General features: G+C 29.4%; 4 protein-coding genes across 4 annotated transcripts; 3 read left to right on the top strand and 1 right to left on the bottom strand.

The window, feature by feature from the left end:
- Positions 1-495: 495 nt before the first annotated feature.
- Positions 496-2483, top strand: LOC145191222 (DNA-directed RNA polymerases I, II, and III subunit RPABC3-like). Its single transcript, XM_090066281.1, has 3 exons — positions 496-678; positions 1028-1292; positions 1476-2483. The coding sequence occupies exons 1-3, from the start codon at positions 606-608 to the stop codon at positions 1591-1593; spliced, it is 456 nt and encodes a 151-aa protein (XP_089922407.1). The 5' UTR covers positions 496-605; the 3' UTR covers positions 1594-2483.
- Positions 2484-5434: 2951 nt separating this feature from the next.
- LOC145191373 (uncharacterized) lies at positions 5435-9004 on the bottom strand. The gene is made up of 3 exons (XM_090066934.1): positions 8735-9004; positions 6673-7173; positions 5435-6538 (listed from the first exon to the last, which is right to left on the bottom strand). Exons 2-3 carry the CDS (start codon positions 7153-7155, stop codon positions 5513-5515), a joined length of 1509 nt encoding a protein of 502 aa, XP_089923060.1. The 5' UTR covers positions 7156-7173; positions 8735-9004; the 3' UTR covers positions 5435-5512.
- Positions 9005-11631: 2627 nt separating this feature from the next.
- Positions 11632-12656, top strand: LOC149882143 (NPC intracellular cholesterol transporter 2 homolog a-like). Its single transcript, XM_090066935.1, has 4 exons — positions 11632-11788; positions 11886-12151; positions 12362-12486; positions 12517-12656. The coding sequence occupies exons 1-3, from the start codon at positions 11698-11700 to the stop codon at positions 12446-12448; spliced, it is 444 nt and encodes a 147-aa protein (XP_089923061.1). The 5' UTR covers positions 11632-11697; the 3' UTR covers positions 12449-12486; positions 12517-12656.
- Positions 12657-15813: 3157 nt separating this feature from the next.
- Positions 15814-19596, top strand: LOC149882142 (uncharacterized). Its single transcript, XM_090067242.1, has 2 exons — positions 15814-16829; positions 17832-19596. The coding sequence occupies exons 1-2, from the start codon at positions 15937-15939 to the stop codon at positions 18187-18189; spliced, it is 1251 nt and encodes a 416-aa protein (XP_089923368.1). The 5' UTR covers positions 15814-15936; the 3' UTR covers positions 18190-19596.
- Positions 19597-21774: the final 2178 nt, after the last annotated feature.

Genomic DNA, 21774 nt, shown 5'->3' with positions numbered 1-21774 from the left:
AACAAGCCTTTATAAAAGTAAAAAACGCACCGGACAACCTAAAAAAACTACAAAATTACAAGATAAAATAAAAAAGATCTCTCTGTCCAACAAAAGTTTTACTACTGAATAAGTTGGTCTTTATACAATCAAAAAAGAATGTTCCGTTTTTCACTAAAAATGTAAAGGACTGATTGAAAAACTGTAAAAACTCTATAGATAAACAAGCAGAGCCCATGATACAGGGGAAAAAGCAGTTTAAAAAGGCCTTTCCTTCATTACAAGATAGTAAAACCAAAAATATAAGCTATTTCTTACCATCTAGTTTTGATTTTTTAGGGAATTTTATATTATTATGATGCATTTAGTAAAGCGTATCTTTTATTTTGAACTTAAAAAATAAAATATCTAAAAAGTGGAAATTTGTCACAGCTATTATTATTTCACGCGGAAGTTTTTTTTGACTGTTAATTCGAGTCCCGTAAGTTTAAATAAAATCATAAATTTTAGAAATAAACGGCGCTCCAAACTTGCTTTCTAACCTTAAGGACGGATAAACTTTCCTTCTTGAAGACAGTTTGCATTTTTGTTCTTACAACTTTTGCTCTTCTTTTTATCATTAAAAAATGGCTGGTGTTGTTTTTGAAGATATATTTGATATTAAAGATATTGATCCAGGAGGAAAGAAGTTTGATCGAGGTATAAAGGCATAATTCAGACTGTATTTGAGTAGTTTTTAAATTGTTTATAACCCAGCTTGATTTTTTTGCAACAAGGCTTGTTTTTTTTCTTTCAACAGAATCATATAAAAAAAAAAAAAAAAAAAAAAAATACTTAAAAGAAAATAGAATTTTGCTTTCATATTTAAATTTTTGAATATGAATTATTTCAAATTTAAATACCCATTTTCAAATTGAAATAATCATATTAAAATATTTTTTGAAAAACTCTATTAATATTTTATTATTTTCTTTGATGTTGTTATTAGAAATATCTAACTTAAGTATTTACTGCTATATGTAAGTAATTTTGAAATTATTTTTTTCAGTATCAAGGCTTCACTGTGAAAGTGAAAGTTTTAAGATGGATCTGATATTGGATGTTAACACACAGATCTATCCTGTTGATCTTGGAGAAAAGTTTCGTCTAGTTCTTGTAACTACTCTTAAGGAAGATGGGACTCCAGATGATGGTGAGTTTAATTTGGCTGACAATGAACCATCCAGAGCTGATCAATTTGAATATGTAATGTATGGGAAAGTTTATCGCATAGATGATGAAAATGTTGGCAGTGATCACTTCACAAACAGACTGTGAGTGAATTCCAATAACTCTTTGAAAGAAAAATTTGTGTAAAAAATATAAATATGCTGTATAAGTAATATAAATTTGTGTAAATAATATAAATATATAATGTTAAAATTAATTCATTCATATGCAACTTTTTTCATTTCTTTTTTTAACTTTTCCTACAATACATTTGTTTGTATTTTTAGATCTGCTTATGTGTCTTATGGTGGCTTGTTAATGAGATTGCAAGGGGATGCAAATAATCTACATGGGATGGAGATAGATCAACATGTTTATTTGCTCATGAAAAAAATTGCCTTTTAAAAAAAAATGTTCCACTCTGGGATAAAAGCATTGAATTAAAGCCTCTATGAGTTCAAGTGAATTCAAGTTTAAAAACAAGCATAGAAAGTCCTCTCTTATCAGTCATGCCATACTGTCATTGTACTGACAAAATTAATTAACGCAAGACTCTTGTAGTGACTTAGATCATTACAATGTTAATATATGACTAAATTCAATCAGAATCTTACGCATTCAATATTTTCAAAAAGTAATTTTTTAAATAATTGATGTTTTTCCATGACATTTGGATATGAAATACTGCTTGATTCCAAAGATATGAAGTAGAATTTGATGGGTAGTATTTTTTAATGTGTTTATTTCTCCTTTTTTTATTTATAACTGTTAAAATTTTGATAATTACAAGTAACTAGATCTAATATATAATTGTCAATTAAATAATTAGCATAAGAAGCAATACACGACTAGTAAAATACGAGTTTCAGTTAAAAAGATTGAGATTTGTGAACAAAAACACTAACCTTATAAACAATATACAAAAAAACTTACAGAAATCACTTTAAAATGAAGTTTGACAAATTATTAGGGTAAAAAGGGCTAATTAGTAATGCTGTACCATTTAAAACTGTTTACCATTTTTACATTTTGATTAGTGAAAATTATTAGGAAGTTTCGAATGCTTTTGGAATAAAAAAAAAATAGCGTAACCGGCTCCGTTACAAAATTTAGATAAATTATTTTAGTTTAAATTTATTTGACTCAAATTCACCAATAAAATGCTAAAATCCCATAATGCTTTGTAAACACCTCTAATTGAAATTCTGGAAAGTTTTATTTTAAAAGGACAAGAAAAAAGGAAGCACATTATTAATAATAGATTCACCAAATAGAGTTTTTTAAAAAAAGAAAAAGAATCTGCAAAGAAGAAAAAATAAGATATGAATAAGAAAAACAGTTTAATTTTTTTTATTTTTTGAAACTGAGATGAGTAAAAAACCAACTTGTAAGAGAAGCATATACCTAATGGTAAAAATTCTGATCCATAACTTCGATGGTGAGGAATGATTCTGTTTGGTTTGTGTAGGAAGGTCTGAGTTCATCTTTGGGCTTACGAGTCCTGCATATATGGAAACACATTGTTCAGTTGTGACAAATGTAATGACAATTAGTAGTACGATTGTTACTATTCTCATAATGTAACAATGAAGTTGATTGATATTTGCTCTTTACTTCTTAATATTACATTGGTTTAAGAGCAAAAAAAAGTTATGGGGAAAAACGTTGTTTAATGAAAATTATCAACAATTTTTATAAAAAAGATGCACAAGAAATAAATACTTAATGTTCTTAAACTTGTCTTTTTTATATGGTGTGTCGACTCACCCCGAGTGTATAGGTAACTTACACCGGGACGAGGTGAGCTGGTACATTCTATTCTATTTTTGGCAATAATTTCTTTAATGATGTTTAACATTTAAACTTGTTTGCCAAAATCAAACTCGTTTCAACTGCAGTTTCATATTTTCCAAAAAAATTCAACCAGAAATGCACAAAGCTGAAAAACTAAAACTGTAGCCAGCTAGCCCTGGTCTCCCCTACTTTCATCCCTTCAAAGGATTTTATCGGGAAAAGCGGTTTGAAGTTTTTTCTAAATTGTGTAACCATACTGTGTAAGCAAATATAAGCCATATATGGAACCCCAATGCGATTATATGTTATATATACTGCGATTACTTAATTCAACAAATAAAATAGAAAATAGCGATAATAAAATTCGAAATACTTCATAATGGGCATAAAATACCAATTTAAAGTTTAAACACCAATTTATCTCGAATCATCTTTTCGATCAAAAATTTCGTATTTACATCAGTTTTTAACTGAACTAAATTGATCCATCAAAATTCTAGAGAATCTAAAAAACTATCGTTCAAATACTCAATAAAATTTCAGGTGATTTTTGGTGCTTTTTATTTTTCGCCTTGATAAACATTGACCAACTACATGGCGCTGTAGGGCTTACGACTGTAAAGTTTTTAAGCCTTACTGCAGAATGGTAGGTTAAAATTAGAAAGTTCTAAATGTGAAAACGTGTATAAATAATAATGCACAGGTTCATATATAAGCAGATATCTACTTGGCTGGATCTCAATCCAGCCAAGTAGATATCTGCTTATATATGAACCTGTGCATTATTATTTATACACTGTAATTAAGATATTTACATTTTTGGTTACCATTTCAAATCATTTTCAATCACACAAAAATTTGAAATACAATCCTGAAGTCTTCTGTTGCTACTTCAAAACGCAGCAAAACTTCAATGTAGGGGAAAACCTCAATGAATGGGACAGTTTTTGCAAAATGCTTTTTTAACGTAGATAAAATTGTTTAATATATATATTTAAATGTGTTTGATAAACACCGACTCTTGCTCAGTGATATAGTAAAACAAAAAAATTGGATTTGCATTTGGCTATTGGTAAAAAGAAAGTCTTATTGGAGCATGGTATTTGTCCCATTCATTAAGTATGTCTCATTGAATGGGACAAACATAAAATTAAAAATAAACGTATTTAATTCAATCATTTTTCAAATTAGTTTATTAACTGTAAATGTAGTTAAATATATAGATACTTACATAAAGACCACACAAAAAATATTTTTAACTTTAAATATTTTAACTCTAATTAAATTTCAATCAAAATAGAACTTTCTCATTTTAGAATATTATATTTAGTTATTTTTATTTAAGTAAAATATTGCAGTATAAAAGTGTGCAAATAATACCAATTACCCATGGGGATAATAGTAAGGGACAGCAGCATCCCTCTGCTGAGCTGTAAATAATACTTTATTAAATTCATTCAATAGGTAGTACTTTGTCCCATTCAATATGCGCATCACTTTATCCAAAAATGATTAGTCACACCAAAAACACCATTAATAAAGCTTGAATATTCTACTCACTGTAGTACTAGAGACTGCTATCTATTTAAGCATGGAATTTTATTTTCCATAACTTCGAAAATTGCTGCAAAATCAGAAAAAAAAAAACATTTTTAAAAATTACTTTTTACATTCGAAAATACAATAACATCCATTGTCATTACGGTCATAGAGCAATAGGATGGATGAGTCGGTCAGTTGAGTTCTTATTTCTATCACTCTTTGTTACAGGAATTTGAATATCCTTAAATCGATGTTTGTATAAGAATCTGAGTTTGTCCCATTCAATAATCGTCCCATTCATTAAGGTTCTCCCCTAAATGTAAATCAATCATAGCTGGAGGACTTCATCTAGCCCCTCGCTTCCCAAATCCTCAAAATCTTCAATTTATAAAGTCGGCATTTAAAAAACTCCATAAAAAAAAATTGAGAAATGCGATTTAATATTGAAAAGTTACATTGTTTCTTACATTTTTTGTCAATTAATAATGCTGATTTTTATTATCTAGAAAAGTTTTATTATAAATGTAAAAAGTTATGACAATACTAAGCGGTTTGACATTTTCAAAAAGGTTAATCGGTTTGTACACTGAATGTTTCATAAAGTAAAAGATGCTATTCATGGAAATATTTATGGAAACGGTTTCCATTTTGATTTTACAACCTTTTTTGTTCTCATACCACCTGATTTTATTTGTTTAAAAAAAACTGAAGTTATTTTAGACTTTAAAAGTTTGCCAACATCAAAGTTTATCATCTTTTTTTTACACATTGGTCTAAATAATTGTATTATTTGGAACAGCGCATTAAAAAATCTAGCTATGTTAAAAACGGCAGAGGAATAACCATACAAAAACGACAGAAATAAATGAGTCAAATGAACTTCGAAATGATATAAAGATAACGAAAGTAGTTGTAATCAAATTACGTTATTATGTTAAAAAGGCTATTCAAATTGTTCAGATGGGTTAATATTTGTTAAGTGTTTTATTTACTTTTTTATCAACTGATACACCTGAGATGCAGACGCAAAACGCACTCCTTCACAAAGTAAAAGCCGCTTAAACATTTCTTCTAGCGCATAGACTCTAGCAGGTGTTCCTGCTACAAAAGTGTGCATACCAAGGCAGACAACCTTCTCTCCTTTGTCAGTTTCTTTAACCAACTGCCTGACATGATCCTCAATTGTTTGAGCATATTGACGCGAGTCATAGTTCTTAGTCAAAACCAGAGAAAAATCGTTTGTTTCCATGCAGTAAGGCAAACAGATCACTTCACATTTCTCATTATCACAATGTTGCAGCACGTAAGGTACGTCATCATCAACAAAATCAAGTAAGACTTTTATTCCAGAAAGAGCTGCAATTTCAGGGGTTCGTTCAGTCACTGAGAATCCAGGAGTTAGCCATGTCGTTGGTCTCACATTAAATACTGCTGTTAAATCTTCGAGGCATTTATTAAACGTTGAAACTTCTTCGAGGCGATTCATTTTTGAATTTCCCTGAGAGTTATTAATTCCATGTGCTCCGAGTTCCCAGCCGGAAAATTTAAGAACTTCTGCCACTTGTGGATCCAGAGCAGCTTCACTATTGATTACAGCAGTAGCCGAAATTTGTAGCGATTTAAACATATTTGACAGTCTTTGAAGACCATTTCTGTTTCCATAGTCTCGCCACCCAGAATTGGCTAATTCGGGAATAGATTTTAAGTGCGGTTGAATGCATGGTCCTCCGCATCCCGGTGTGAAAACTTCAACGTTAACTACAGGAATAACATACACTTTCGCACCGTTTCCCCAACCCTTTTGAACTTCTCTGCGATACATTCCTTTTCCGTATCCATTTTCACCCATATCTTTGTGTGCGGCAGGAGCAGGAACAAGCCCAAGGTTATTTACAAACGGTCTAGGATCAGGAAATTTTATGGTGTAATTGTAGTGGTCGGATAAACGCAATTTTAAGCAATCTCCATGATTCATTGGTTGCGCTTCTTTCATACTAGAAAGTGCTTTTACCACCTAAAACAAAGTTTAATTACAAAACTTATCAGAGCTTTAATTTCATTTTTTCAATCATAGATTTTGAGCTTGAATTATTCTCCAAGTTGAAGATTTCTGATTGAAAAGCTGAACATTACAAAATAAAACCATACCTCTTCTGTGTTAATGATGAAAGAAGTAACAGGTGGACCGCAAGATACGGGAAAGTCATGCCATGTTCCTTTATGAAGAATTAAACCCATACCAGCCGGCACAATAAAAGATTTGATTTTTTCCCAATCTGGTAAAGTACGTTGCGTTTCATCCAAATCTTTTCTGTTGTGTGTTGGCTCACCGAGCACAAATAGTCCTGGGTTTTTTCCAACAATTAAAAATGCTTGGGTCATTTCCATGTGCCGTTCCAACCATTTTACAGAGTTATCTTCTCTCCACTTAATTTGAGCCTGACGCACACAGGCTTGATCTTTCCAAGTTACATCTTCGAAGTTTTTGCCTTCGAGCACGGTATCATAAAATGGTATTTTCAATCCAACCCTACCAGCATTTTGAAAATCATCATCAATAATTTGTGCAAATGACATCAAGTTCTCACGCGTGGCAAGTTCCAAAGTAATGTAGCGTATTTTTACATCCATTGAATTCAATATTGTTTACTAAAAGAAAGAAGTACAAGTTCCACTGTAAAAAAAATATTTAACAATAAATATATTATGATAAAAGGTATTTAAAAAGTAGTGTATATTTGTAACGTAATTATTAAAGTTTTTTTGATTTTAAATATTAAGTTAGGAAATCTTGAAATTGTTAAGAACTTTTTAATTAAGTATAAAAACAGTCCACTATCAAAATTACTAAAATTGCTTTGTTAGAATTATTAAACAAAAAAAGGAAAAAAATCATAGTTCGCATGAAGAAAACTAAATTTATTTTTAAAACATTTTTTAAAGCTTTATGGTTTTTAATATTGCAATTAAACAAATATTTAAGTTATTAGCGTTAAAACTAAAGTTAAAATTAACGTCAAAAACAATGTGAAAAAGTGACGTCGAAAGAATGTAATGTCAGAATCTATTAGCAACATTTTTAATGACAAAAAAACTCTTAAATGAACGCGCATAATAAGTTTTGTTCTAATCATGCCATTTTTACCAGAATTTTTCCTACAACTCGATGAACTGAAAACAACAGTATTATTTTTTCTTCCCTCAGTCAGGGTGATTAAATAAACAGGTCTTGTATTTTTGTAAAACTTTGCATTAATTCTTCTGTTAAATTCATTGAAACTTCTTTTTTAAATTTTTATTCAACTTTCTTGATATTTTTATTAATCTATCGGTCTGAAAAATCATTTTATTACTTTAATGTAACTATATTAAAGTAATTGTTTATCTTTTTAAATAGAATATTCCTTAAGGGTTTTATGGTTTACTAAGCCAAAGCTAAATGATTTAAAATTGTGATGTAAATATCAGTAAATTTAAGTAAGACTTGTTAGCAGATTCCTTTTTCCAATATATATATATATATATATATATATATATATATATATATATATATATATATATATATATATATATATATATATATATATATATATATATATATATATATATATATATATTTTTAAAAAAAAATTCCTTTTATTTAACCAACCGAAATTATTTGAAAGTAAAAACGAAAAAATTTTTTGAAAAATTATTTAAAAGTAAAATTGATGTAAGAACATCGCGATTAAATTATTAGGTTAATTGCTCATTGCAGATAATCCAATTTTTTGATTTACAAAATTCTGTGCGCAGAGTTACTTAATCTACAATGTTAAAAACCTATTAATTGCTGTTGATACTAAAACATTAAAACTTAAATCAATAAATACACCTTTAGTAAACATCAAATCGGACGGTCAACAAATTTCAACATTTTTTTGTTGTACTTTTTTATGCAGAGTTTATTGCATTCATCTCCATAGCTTTAACCAGAGAATTTTTTATTTAGGAAAATAATTTCTACCACTTAACATACTAGAAATCTTTATCAAATGTTTATCAAAAGTTAGAAGCAGAGTTTTTAATCCGAGCTTATTCTTAAGATATATATAATAACTTAAAATTATATTCCTGTTTCATTCGTTTTACCTTAAGTCTATACAGAATTATAAAACTAATATCTAAGTAGACAAAACGTAAAGTGAGGTACAAAAATATAAAAGCTTACATTACATATATCTTTAAGATTTGATTGGTTCATGTCTGTTGCCGTGTGAAGCGATACTGGCTTTTTAGTGAAATCTTAAAGCTAACTTTAGAATAATATTTGAAAAAGAGGTATGGGACTTGCAAATTAAAAGTGTTTTAACAAAAACAAACCCTTTTGATCGCATCACTGTTTTAGTCAGAAAAGGTATCAATTTATTGCCGAATAATAAAAATATATTCATCTTAAAACATTTACTTCCTCATTTTAAGCAGAAAATGTTAATCTTCTGAAAGAATTTCTATATGAAAGGTTTTTTTTGTCAAAGTTTAGGAAGTAAATTTACAGAAATTGTTTGCTGAAATAAATTTTTCATGATTTTTAGTAAATATTGCAAAATAAAAGAAGATAAACTTAAGCTTCATTGAAATATCAATAAAGACCGGTTTCCATTAGAAGGGAAAAGTTATGATTAGAAAAAAAATTTCCTCAAATTGATTTGACTAACTAAATCGCAACTGATTAGCGAATTTATCATCAAATTAAGCCAGATGTACAAATAGAATTGAAATAAAGCAGAAAAAGTGTTAAAGAATATTTTGAGATGAGACAAAATCACTTCATGCAAATAAGCAAGAAAAAAAATAGATCAACTTTAGTTTTAATCTAAAAAGTTAATTCAGCTTGTGGTCAAAGTTGGGTTTACTTTTGAAATTTTAAATGCTTCTCAAATGCTACAAGCATACTTTAACCTTGCAAACATAAATTGATGTATAAAATTTGAACAAAAGACAGTTGAAAGGTCTTGCAATGCATTAATGATTTAATACTTAATACATAGTGCTTAAAACATTAAGACCCATATTGTCTATCTAATGATAGACTATATGAGCTTTGTATGATGGGTGTTTGAGAGACTATATGAGCTTTGTATGATGGGTGTTTGAGAGATATGAAAATGAAAAATGAGATGAATAAAGATTTTTTAAGGAAAATTATGATTTTCAAAAGTAGTAATTAGGATTTCTTTTTTTTATGATTTTTGATAATAAAATTGTAGATTTAATAAAAGTATACAACAATAAGTTTAAAAAAATGTCATGTTACTTTACAAAATTCAAATATAACAAAAATACGGTTCTTAAATTTTTTGCCTCCTTATGAAAATTCAGCGAATGTAGACAGTATATGAACCATCCACTAACTTAATATTTCTGAGGGGTTTTTTTTTGTAAAGGCTAGCGGATCTCTATTTAAATTTAAAAGCATAGTTTGTCAAAAAAACAAATTTAATTTTACTAGTCTTTCATAAATTTATTAGTTAATGACCCTGCTTTACATAAATTCTGTTTTACATTATTTTACTAACTGCGCAGGCCTAAAAATAAAGTATTAGGTCATATTTTTGTGCTCAACTTTAGAAAATCAACTTTTTAAAAATAAAGTCAATAACATTTTTGACGTTATAAGTTGATTTATCTTACAATTTCATCAGAAAATCACTGAACAGGTTTTAAACACAGAGTTTTTATTTTTAGCAGTAGAAACGTCTCATTTCAGCAGTAGGAACGTCTATCTTCAGAATCAAACAGTCATAATGCTTGATTGCTGCTTGTTTCTAAAGAGAAACGTTCCTGTTGTTGCTGAAGTGTCTTGATGGCGTCTCTTCTCCTGGTTGTCACTAATTCACACAAGATTCTCAGGTAAACTATTCAAGTGAGAGAACAAGTTGTGTATTCTGATGCTCATGTTGTATCCGAGGCTTTTTTTGTTAGTGTTGTGATGAACCAAGAAAGTTCATCACAACACGGGTAATAGCAATATTTATACTAAAGTAAATAGTATATACAACTTATAAAAAATTGTCACGCACAGATATCATGTCAAACATTTCATTTTAATAAAGCTACATAGGGCTGTTCTCTCCTACTGTTTACATCATAACATAAACATAAAACTTATTCAGGATAAGTGCGCGTGGCAGTATATCAAAACACTGACCTGATTGATCTAAATCAATGTTGATCAAAATTGTGCTTATTCAGCAAGAAAAACTTAAACACGAAATTCATTTTTTTACCAGAGTTATCGTTGGAGACCAGTTATTTGAGTAGTATTACATCATTCGGTTTCTTTACTGTTTGTTCCTCGTCAATAAAAAAGATTTTTGATTATGAACAATAGTTTTGTTTTTTTGAACAAGAGTTTTGATTTGCTTTGGTAAATAAGTAAAGCTCAGGAATGCTCAATGAAAATATAGTAAGATAATAAGAAAATAAAAGACAATAAGAAAATAAAGTCTGTGTATACACGCAATTCCATTTATAAGCAGTCAGCAAGCCAAGTTTCACTGATGCTCGTGTCAATATGTTTCTTGGATGAAGGTTTTTGCTCTGACACTTATAAAAGTTAAAAATCATTTCGCTGCTCAAATCTTGGAATGATATTGAGATTTGACAAAAAAAAAAAGGAAAGAATATAATATTGAAACTTGTTTGTTACAGATTTCTTTTATTATTTTTAGTTAGCCAAAATAAAGACAATTTATGCTTTATTTACCAGTAATACCGCAAAAAAGACAATTTATACTTATAAATATTATCATAAAAAGCTATATTGGAAGCTGACGTATGAAGACTTGAGTGAAAAAACCGCAGTTGTTCAATGTCATAAATTCTTCGCAATTTTCGTTTGTATATTGTCAGAAGTGACTGGTATTTACCTGTCACTTCTGACAATATACAAACGAAAAACCACCATTGTATTGAAATCTTCAAACACAAAGTTCCATTTTTCACAAAAGTAGAAAGAGTGAACAACTGTGGATCTTCCCTGTAGTCTTCATATGTATATATATTCATGCAAATATATATGTATATATATACGCATATATGTATATATACATATACACACATAAATGAATGTATGTATATATTTGTATATATACACATATATAATAAGCATTCTTTAGTCTTCAGGCTAACATGAAAGTTCAACTGGTAATATTATTTTGCCTCGTTGCTACCTTAGAATGCAAACGTGAGATAAGATTCAAAAATTGCGGACCTAATGAGAGTAACTATTATATCACTTTTTATTTTATTATTTTTCTAAATGAAATTAAAAAAAAACGGTGTTGTAAGAGCTTTTATTATTTTCTTTTTGTACGTAGACGCTGTTGTTTACATAGCACCTTGTAATAAAGAACCTTGTGAGCTGCAACGCGGTACTAATGCCTCCATTGAGATTAAGTTTAAAGCTCACAAAAGAATTACGGAACTTAGATCGATAATCCATGGCAAAATTGTTTTTTGGCTCCCATACCCTACCCATGGCAATACAGATGCGTGCAAAGATAGTGGAATAATCTGTCCCGTGAACGAAGGTCAAGAGTATGTGTACAAATACAATTTGCATATTTCAAAATTCTACCCAAAGGTATTTATGCACCATACCGTTTTTATTGAAAGTTCTTTTTTCGCTTTGAGTGAACTTTGTTTTCATAGCATTTTTCTTTAAAGTTTAATATCAGAACTATATTAGAGAAGAGGAAGATTTATATTGAAAGAACTTCATGCATTTTCTGGTATTTCTGTCCAGCATTTAACTGTCGTTGCAATATAAGTAAACTTTTGAGAAATATTTTAGATTTCGCTACCGGTCAGATGGCGAATTCAAGACAAGGAGAATGAAGAAGATTTGGTTTGTGTAATATTACCATTGTCGCTTCAATAATAAACAGTTGTAATATATATATATATATATATATATATATATATATATATATATATATATATATATATGAGAATATGAACAGTTTCAAATTTTATAAATGTGAATGTTAAATACTTGCGTCATCTTTAAAACATGTTAATAGTAACGTATTTACCTGTAGGTGGATATAATACATATAGTAAGATTTATTAGATTTAGCTTAAAGAAATTTTGTTGTCTAGTTGAATTCTTATGTTACTTTGAGTTTTTTAGAAATCTATTAAGTTGCAAAGCTTAGTTGAGAAATAAACCGGTTGAATGAATTATATATAAGATTGCAAGAGAAAGCAGGGAATCCCAGTTTTTACAAATATTGTTGTTTGGGTCGTATAATCACACACACACAGTTCTTTCCCTAACTAGAATTTAGCTTTTATTTGAAATATTGCTGGGTTTTTATAAAGGAAAAATCTTTAGCTCTACAAGACGTTGTTTAAAAAAATACATTAACTAAAAAATGGCTCCGTGGTTCACATGTTTGTTATGTTTTTGTTTTTTTCAAATAAAACAAAATAAATTCAAACAATTTCTTTTCAAAAATTTCTCATCACCAAACCATCATCTTTTGGAACCATTCTGATAGTAATTTACTGAGCCACATTCTCCTACACATCTAATAAATATCTCGTTTTCATTGTTTATTCAATTTTGTTACTGATTTGAGATTATTTATGTAATCCTAGTGCAGGTTAATTTCATACGTGTGGTAAAAAAACTATTTACCCTTTCAAATCAAGCAACAGCAAGTTTTTTGCAAGCAAAAGATATTTTACTCACTATCATGCAGTCCATGTTCAAAGCGAAAAAAAATTTAAGTACGGATATTCTAAACCCAAAGTTTCATCTTAAGGAAAATACTAAATGGTAACCATTGAACAAATACTTACAGATACCAGAACAAGGAGATAAAGAGCACTGCTTGATTTCAACACCATTTTTGAATCTAATTGTTTTAAAGATACGACGAGTTACCGAACTTGTATAAATTATTTATAGTGTAATTTGTTTAATACTTGCTAACAAAATTGCGATGCACTTTCCGTTGACTATAAGAGATTTGAAGCCAAGAGAAATGACTTCATAGCCATTATGATAAAATATCTTGGCGTCATATATAAATCTATACTATATATGATGTCAAGACATCTTGACATCATACATTCATAACAGTATATATGATGTCAAGATCTCTTGACATCATATATATAGTAAAACAGGGAAGAATGAAATAGTTATGATTATGCTTATTCTTTTGTTCTTAATTAATTATTGAATAAACTTTTTGCAAATATTTTTTGATCATGTTTTAGAGGATTTTTTTCAGAATAAGATGATATCAAATTTTAATTATAAAAGAAAAGTTTTTTTTATAATTTGTTAAGTTTTCGAATGCGTAATGATATTTTTTTTCTTTTTTTGAAAAATGGGCATAAAACTCTCGGAAATTAAATTTGATATCATCGAACTTAATAAGTATTCTGGTAAAAATTTTACGCTGGTCAAGAATCTTTTTTCAAAATTATATTTGCTATTCAGGGAAAAAAGTTATGAGTTAAAAAAACGGAAACGGAGAACTGTGGGGTTGAATGAAATACGCGAATTGATCACTTGTTAAATGGGGCTTTTATTAATTAAACCTCAAGTGACCAATCAATCTCTATAAATTTTTTGTATAAATTTTAAATTGATTATTATTAAATCTATTCTAATATAAAATATGCCTCAAGAAGTTTTTTTGATTTTTTGCTCCAAAAAATCAAAAAAACTTCTGTACAGAGATTGGTGCTTAAGTGGTCCAGACAAATGTTTCGCATTCAACACGTTGACACAAAAAAACGAAAAAATGTAGACGTACCAAGGTTCGAAGGGGAGTGTCTCAATAAATCTGAAATACTCGAGAGATTGAAAGCAAAAAAGCAGCAAAGCAAGCTAAAAAACTATGCAAGCTTAGCTTTAATGACGAGTAACAAATAAACCAAGCAACAACAACGACTCCAACACCAACAACAGCTGCAAACCAAGTCAAGTGTAAAAAGTGTTGTAAAGTTTTAGGCGAAGCTTCAACAAGTCAAAATATGGAATGGTAACAGTGTGAAAATTCAAAATGCAAGCTTTGGCTTTGTCAAGCATGCGTACCAAAGCGATATGTAAAAGGCGCTGAGTTTTATTGCACCAAAAAGTGCCGCAAAAATGACAACTCAGCACAACCTCTCAACAACTCAACATCATCACAAAAATAAAGCTTTTTTTATTTGGTTGTTTTTTAAATTGTTATTATTGGTTGCTTTTTTTTTATTTTTCATTTAAGTGTTGTTTTAATTACGCATAGGTTCGCGTATTTCATTCTCCCCGAATGTGGGGTAGAATGAAATAACTTTTTTTTCAATTAAATAAAGTTTCTTAAAAAACTAAAAACTTTTTTTATTTGATTTATATATATTTAAATACAGCTCAAATTTCTCTAAAACTTTAAAAAAAAAAAAATTAAAAACCTTTTCCCCTTAAAAAAAGATTAATTAAAATTCTTAACTATTCCATTTGACCCCATTTTACTCTACGTCTTACAATCTTCAAAACTTTTGATGTAAATAAAGTTTAACGTTCATGTTTCAAAATAAATATATTTGCAAAGAATAGAGTAGCTTACCTAAAGATGAAATGGAAAAAGGTAACTACGGAGGTAAGTGTTGAAAAAAGTTGTAGTTCATGTTTCGAAATCTATGAAATAATTCCATAGAAATTCATTGTTAAAATTTTACTCTTTAAAAGTTCGCCAGAATAAATACAATCAAGATTTCTCTTATAAACTGGATATCGTTCGAAGCGACTGCATATTTAAAACTTTATCTAAGATTCACCTTAGTCTAACTGAACTTGATTTTTAAAATACTAATGGCCATTTAGGAAAAAAAAAAAATTAGGTACATCACAGCTACGAAGAAAATTTGAAAGTTTTTCTTTCAAAAAGTTGAGTGTCATTTCTTTTGAGTTATTTTCTAAAGAATCTCAGACAAATTAACATCTAGCAACAGGTCTTTACCAAGTCTTTTATAATCTTCTTTATCAGGTCGTTACCTAAATTTTTAGAATTAAAAGGAAATTAAGCAAAGGTTTAAAAATGAAAAGTTGAAAAAAAAAAAATGTATATATATATATATAAAAAATTAAATAAAGTTAGATATGAAGATTCATTAACAGAAAAGTTCAAACAATTTTTTTATTTGTAATAAACTATACATCCCAAAATTGGTACTCTTTAAACATTTGCATTCCACTGAAATACGAATCCAATCTCTGCTTATTTTTTTATTATCGCAATACGTCGATATAGAAACCACGCTTAAGGTATATTTAACAACAAACAAAAAGATGTTAATTTTGTAAAACTATGAGGGCTAACGTATATGAGAATGAAGTCCTAATCGAACTCCAAAATCATTTTTTGTAACATGAATCCTGACTCAAAACCACAGCCAAAAGATTTGCTTTTAACAATCGTATCGATGTTTCTTCATGTGTTTGATGTTTATTCTGATTATTTACTGGGCATAACTTACTTTCTCAAAGCACAAGATAAAAGAGATTACGCTTTTGGATTTCTAACACTACTTTTTGCGGTTTTTCCAGCAATATTGAACGGTATAAAAGTTCTCGCAAATCGCAAGAAATGCATTGTTTTAAGGAAATACCTGCCAAAATGGTTTTGTATAGGAAGTTGCATTCTCTTACAAGCTAGATTGGCTTTATTAATATCAATCGGCAGTTACCAAGTCGCTAATATTTGGAATAAAGTTGACTCACAAAAATCCTCTCCTGACAGCACAACGCCGAGTAGCGGAAAAGAAAAAGATACATTAAACAAAGCTTCAAATGACAGAAACAACGGTATAGGTGTGAAAGCCTACGATGAGAATGGAAGCAGTAGTAATCAACAGACTTCTGAAGAAGTTTCTATAAACGACTTGAAAGTGGACGTTGCCCTAACCGAAACCTTTATTGGAGCTCTACCGCAGTTCATTGTTCAAATGTATATAGTAACTCAGGTCAAACGTGTAGTTACAGTATTGCAATTTATTAGTATGCTGGGTTCCATATGCGGTGCAACCTTTTCATTTTCTTCTCGATTTCAAGCTGAACCATCCACAAAAGGAATAATTTTTTTCTTGTCTTTTCTTTTATTTTTTACAAGAATTAACACATTAGTACTTTCAACAAGTTTATGGAGGTGGATGCCGTTATTTGTTGTTACATTGCACTTGATAACCGTGGCCTTGATGATGAGGTTCTTCCACTGTTGTTTTTGTGGTAAATGCGGTGGCGACAATAAACGAAATTACAATAGGTAACGTAATGTTTTACAGATTATTTCACAATTCTTTATAAAACATGTGATGATGCTTTAACATAGTTGATATTATTTAGGTTCTTAATAAAGTTATAGATATTGCTTATTATTTCAAGAAGAAATTCCAAATACTTAAGACTCATTAAAGCTAATAAAGAGATATTTTCTTGAATTGGACTCCAAAATGAATATTCCAGTATTCATAATAAAAATACGTATATTTATTCAAAAAAGGCTCACATATAGTGCTTATAAACTTTTCACCTGTAGCATTATTCAGGTAACTTAGTTAACGTTGGCTGATAGAGGTTAAAACGATTTTATTTCAAAATAAACAAAAATTTGATTTAGGGCCGTTCAGAGAGGATTTTTTTTTTTACAAATCAAGACCAATTAGATTAGATTCTTGCTTCTCTAAGAAAATGAAGAATTAAAAAAGACCTGGTGAAAAAAAGCTCAAAAAAATAAAACTACGTTTTGGAGTAAACTCTGCGTACGAGAAATGAACACATAGTTTACTTCAAAAGGTTAAATGAGGAGTTTAAAAAATCAGCAATCCATGAAAGTTTTAGTGAATAGGGATTTTAAGTATTTACTGACGTTTAATTGGCTACATGTTTCGACAGGATTTCAAAGTAATAATATTGGATTTCCAAATAATGTTTAACAAACATGTTTAATGGGTTATACAATATCCATATAATGAAACTAAACTACTTTTATCTTTTAAATTAGATATAAAAAGTCTTTTTTTATAAAATGCTTTTATATGATGAGTTATTTTTAGACAAAATGTAAGTTAATTCAATCCAGGCTAAATTTATTTAGCTTAAAAAGTTTAACAAAACAAAACAAAAAAGGATCACTTCTATTTAATTAGTCTCTTTTAACTATCGATCATATTTTTTATAAAACCTTATTTTATATCTAAAACTATATACAACTAAAAATTAAGTTGTTAATGCTTGTTTGTTTTTTATTCTCATTTGTCTCTCGTAGATTCGTTTTTATATTGCGACGCTGGCATAACATCTGGATACCTACTAGCACCGGGTGTACATTATTTTTTTCAGTTCACATGTTTGTTGAGAACGCTATCATTATTTCCTTTTCTTCAATTTTCTTTCCGGCTGAAAATATTCCTGAAAACTACATTCCGTCATCTTTGTTTTACAATAGAATTATTCTTCACTTAAATTCGATTAACCCAGCTTTGTTCATATTATATACTTGGCTGTTATTGGGGCTGTTGCAGCTTATTTATGTGTTGTTTTTCTTAATTGGAAAATTATGCAGAGCAAAATTTTACAGATTAATGGATGAAGATGATTTTCATGTCGGAAGATTCACTTGCTAATGAGATGAGTGTATTTTGAAGGTTATTTTTATTTTTGACAATAATATATAATGAATATGATATAAAATCATTTTCATCATTTTTAATATTTTTGATTGCTTAACAAAATTAAACCTTATCAAATTTCTCTGCCTAACAATTTAAGAGTAGTGATTCCAGAACAAGCCGTCTTCTTGACTAGATTTAATTGAAACTTGCGGTATTTGGAGCAATCTTAGAATTACAAAACATAAACATTACAAAAAAGGTATAGGAAATAACAAGTGGTTGGTTTATGTGTGAAAAGCCTAACTGAAGTTGTAAAGGCTGGGTACATGGTATTTCATCTATCTTTTAATATATAGAAAGGGGAAACGTTGCAGCCTTCCAGTGGAACTCTGTCATCTTTAAAGCTCACATCATTTTGAATGAATTGATGCCTTTTCATTTTATAACATAATGAAAACTATTGATCACCTTTCTTCATGCAGATGAAACAGATTTCATGCACTTTTCGAGTAGTTTAGCAAAGCTAGGCATTTTAAGTGTTAAGACCGCGTTTAATAATGCTTGAAAGAATTTTTAGGATATACAGGCATTCATAGAAAAAAAGAGGAGGTTGTTTGGTAAAACAAAGTAATAAAGCATTATGTTTTTGTTTTAAAACAATAGAGTATTTGATTCGAAATAACTTCTTTCTAGAAAGCAAGTTTTAGTCTACGAAAAAGAAATAAAAAACTTAATAAAAAGTGTGAAAAACGTAAAATGTCTCACGAACGCTTACCTGGGATTTTTATATTACTTGTTATTATCATAACCCATTTGATGCAGTTATCACCACTCAAATAGATGCGTTGTTAATGTTAAGGTCCCAAAATTACAAATTACGGAGCAGCGTCAGTTACATTAAAAGCACGAGTAAATAAAATCATTATATTTACCGTACTCTGTGCGTTTCCGAAGCATTTAAATTGTTTCAACTCTTTATTTATAAAACCTTCAGCGACAACTACAAAGCAATGAACAACACAGCTTTATTTTCTCCTTTCTTGCTTTTAACAAATCGTAGAGTCAACAGCCTCCGTATATGATCACAGTTCATTTTTGATAAGGTTCCGGACCGAACGCAAAATGTTTTGACCGAACCTAGAATTTTAGGGTTTTAAAATACCAAAGCAAACAGTTTTAAAGGTTTTGTCTCCAGACCAAGCTTTTTGTTTTTGGAAATAAAAAAGAAAAAAAACTTACAAACTTCATTTTAAACCAATTACGTAGTTGAGCAACTAAAGCTTTGTGAGGGTAATATCTTTAAACAAAAAATCGCTTTTTGATCAAAATAAACTTAATTTGGAAACCGATAAAAGTTGTTTTATCAATCCATTAGAATCATCTAATCTTGTAAATGTAAAGTCAGAGCTTGTGTTTTTGTGATTATGATATAAACTAGAGAAGCTAAAGCCAATTTAACATAACACAGTTTCTTATTTTATCTAGAAATCTTTCAGGCGTGATTGGGTACGCACGGAAAATAGAAATCAACATTCGAAGAAATGGGAGTGGATGTGTATGGAGTATACTAAGGTTTGTATTTAACTTCACCTTTTTACAAGCGCACGATTGGTGTACTAACAACTGAGCTTTCTAAACAGTCTAGATGCACTAACAACTGAGCGTTCTAAATAATCTAGATAAATAATCAGATTGAAAAGTCTAGTTGAATTATTTATTAATAATAAAACTACATTATAGTAAAAATGTTTCATGCACATATGGCGATTTAAATTACTGCAACAACCCTTCAGGAATGTCATTCGGGTGATCATAGGGGAATTGAGACAAAGTTGCTGTTTCGCCAAGCAACACAGAACAGTTGACAGTTTTGCCACCAGTTGCTAGAAATTATTCATCATTTATTACACCAGCATTAACATTACGGTGTGGATTCGAATCGCAACTAAATTTAGCTACTTGACATGCTTTCCATTTACCTTTACCCAAATAAGCCCAATAATTTTTAAAGTCTGCATGTCGATTATCGTGAAAACTGTCAAAGTCCCATCGAAAGTCTTCGACAAAACATTATTTGCATGTATTTCTGTATTGTGTTGTTTTGTTTTATATTAGGCCAGCTTATGAACAATGCTCTGCTGTTACCTACTGCTAGGTAACTTCTGCTACTGATGTAGCTACCAACTGTAGTCTAAATAGCTTTATACATAACAACAGAGGATCCTAAGCAGCCTCTTTTCACACTGATTATGAAAACACCAATGAAACCAACGTCTCCATTGGTTTTTTGAATGGTTCTATGTAATTGTAAATCAAATAAAAACATGACATGATTAACAGCAATCAAGAGCTTGTTAAAACTTCCTATTGTTAACGTTTGACTATAAAGTATTTCGTTTATGCAATAAATATATTCTTTGGATTGTCTCTAAGTACTTCCAGAAATTTCCTTGCTCTAAATAAGGGACGAGATAAAGAACTTCGTGATCAACACTATAAATCTGTATTAGATAAGAGAATAGATATTGATTTTTTAGGAAGATAAGTCAACGAATATACTGAAGATAACTGTAAGTATTAAGTACTGAAAATAGTATATATTTAAAAACTAAATTAGTTAAATAGAAAAAATGCTTATATAAATAGATATGCTTAAAAAACTATATGGAACAATAAACATTTTTAGCTTAAGAGCTCGATTTTCTTTTTCTTGTGTCTTTTTTTCTTCACAATTTTACTTATGTATTAGCACTGTATAGCAGCATTTAGTTACTGCTTATAAAAATGTCATTTGAAATGTCTGCGATGTAAACTATTTTTTAGATCATGATTGAGACAATTAGTTTTCAATGCAAAAAGAAAAATCCAGATTGTATTTATAAATAGAGAAGATTATAAACGCTTTAATCATTATAAATATTGACCTTGCTTCAATATCGTCCTTATATATTACGATTTAGTATTTCTGGTGTTGTTTTTTGTTGGCAGTAAGCTACGCATCGATAGGAATAGATAAGTAAAGCAAAACTGCTTTCATCTCTGTGATAGTTTGTATAACTCAAAAATATGTTTGCCGAAAGTTCTCCTGGTATTGAGTTTCTGTCTTCAGATATGTTGGTGATACGACCTGATGATGATGATCCTCAGAATCCGTTCGAGAACCTTTTCGATTCTGATTGGCGAACATTTTGGCGCACTAATACTGAAAGTACTGCTCAAAGTTACGAATTAGTTTTTAATCTTTTAGAGCAAAAAACCGTCTATGGTTTATATTATCAACCACCTCCTTATAATGCTGAAGGTCGTATTGTTGACTGGGAAATTTTTACAAGTTATTCTTCAGATTACTTTGAGTCAATAAACTCCGGCTCATTCGAGCGCACCTTTAATGATTCTTGGCCGGATAAAGAAGAACTTTTTAGACCAATTTTGTTCGGAACACCTGTCAAGTGTCAGTACTTGAAACTAATTGCAAAAACAACTCAGGGTAATTGTTTTTCTGCCGCACGGTTCGCCATAATTACAGAGCAATGTGATCATTTACTTGAGCAGATGACTCTAGAATACTTGAAAGGGTTGAAAATGGCCCCCTCAGTA

The sequence above is a fragment of the Hydra viridissima genome, unplaced genomic scaffold (assembly GCF_058129835.1).
Source record: "Hydra viridissima isolate aposymbiotic clone 2 unplaced genomic scaffold, HvirCarnegie_v1 scaffold_11, whole genome shotgun sequence".
In the NCBI taxonomy this organism is placed as follows: domain Eukaryota; kingdom Metazoa; phylum Cnidaria; class Hydrozoa; order Anthoathecata; family Hydridae; genus Hydra; species Hydra viridissima.
Note: the sequence above shows the minus strand (reverse complement) of the source record. Positions and strands in the feature narration are given on the sequence as shown.

Excerpts from the sequence above, each read along its gene's own strand:
- LOC145191222 (XM_090066281.1), top strand. The coding sequence starts at position 606 with ATGGCTGGTGTTGTTTTTGAAGATATATTTGATATTAAAGATATTGAT. Across the intron at positions 679-1,027 it reads AGGAAAGAAGTTTGATCGAG|TATCAAGGCTTCACTGTGAA; the intron begins GTATAAAGGCAT and ends TATTTTTTTCAG. Across the intron at positions 1,293-1,475 it reads GATCACTTCACAAACAGACT|ATCTGCTTATGTGTCTTATG; the intron begins GTGAGTGAATTC and ends TTGTATTTTTAG.
- LOC149882142 (XM_090067242.1), top strand. The coding sequence starts at position 15,937 with ATGAATCCTGACTCAAAACCACAGCCAAAAGATTTGCTTTTAACAATC. Across the intron at positions 16,830-17,831 it reads AATAAACGAAATTACAATAG|ATTCGTTTTTATATTGCGAC; the intron begins GTAACGTAATGT and ends TGTCTCTCGTAG.
- LOC149882143 (XM_090066935.1), top strand. The coding sequence starts at position 11,698 with ATGAAAGTTCAACTGGTAATATTATTTTGCCTCGTTGCTACCTTAGAA. Across the intron at positions 11,789-11,885 it reads AAATTGCGGACCTAATGAGA|ACGCTGTTGTTTACATAGCA; the intron begins GTAACTATTATA and ends TTTTGTACGTAG. Across the intron at positions 12,152-12,361 it reads TTTCAAAATTCTACCCAAAG|ATTTCGCTACCGGTCAGATG; the intron begins GTATTTATGCAC and ends GAAATATTTTAG.
- LOC145191373 (XM_090066934.1), bottom strand. The coding sequence starts at position 7,155 with ATGGATGTAAAAATACGCTACATTACTTTGGAACTTGCCACGCGTGAG. Across the intron at positions 6,539-6,672 it reads TCATCATTAACACAGAAGAG|GTGGTAAAAGCACTTTCTAG; the intron begins GTATGGTTTTAT and ends ACTTTGTTTTAG.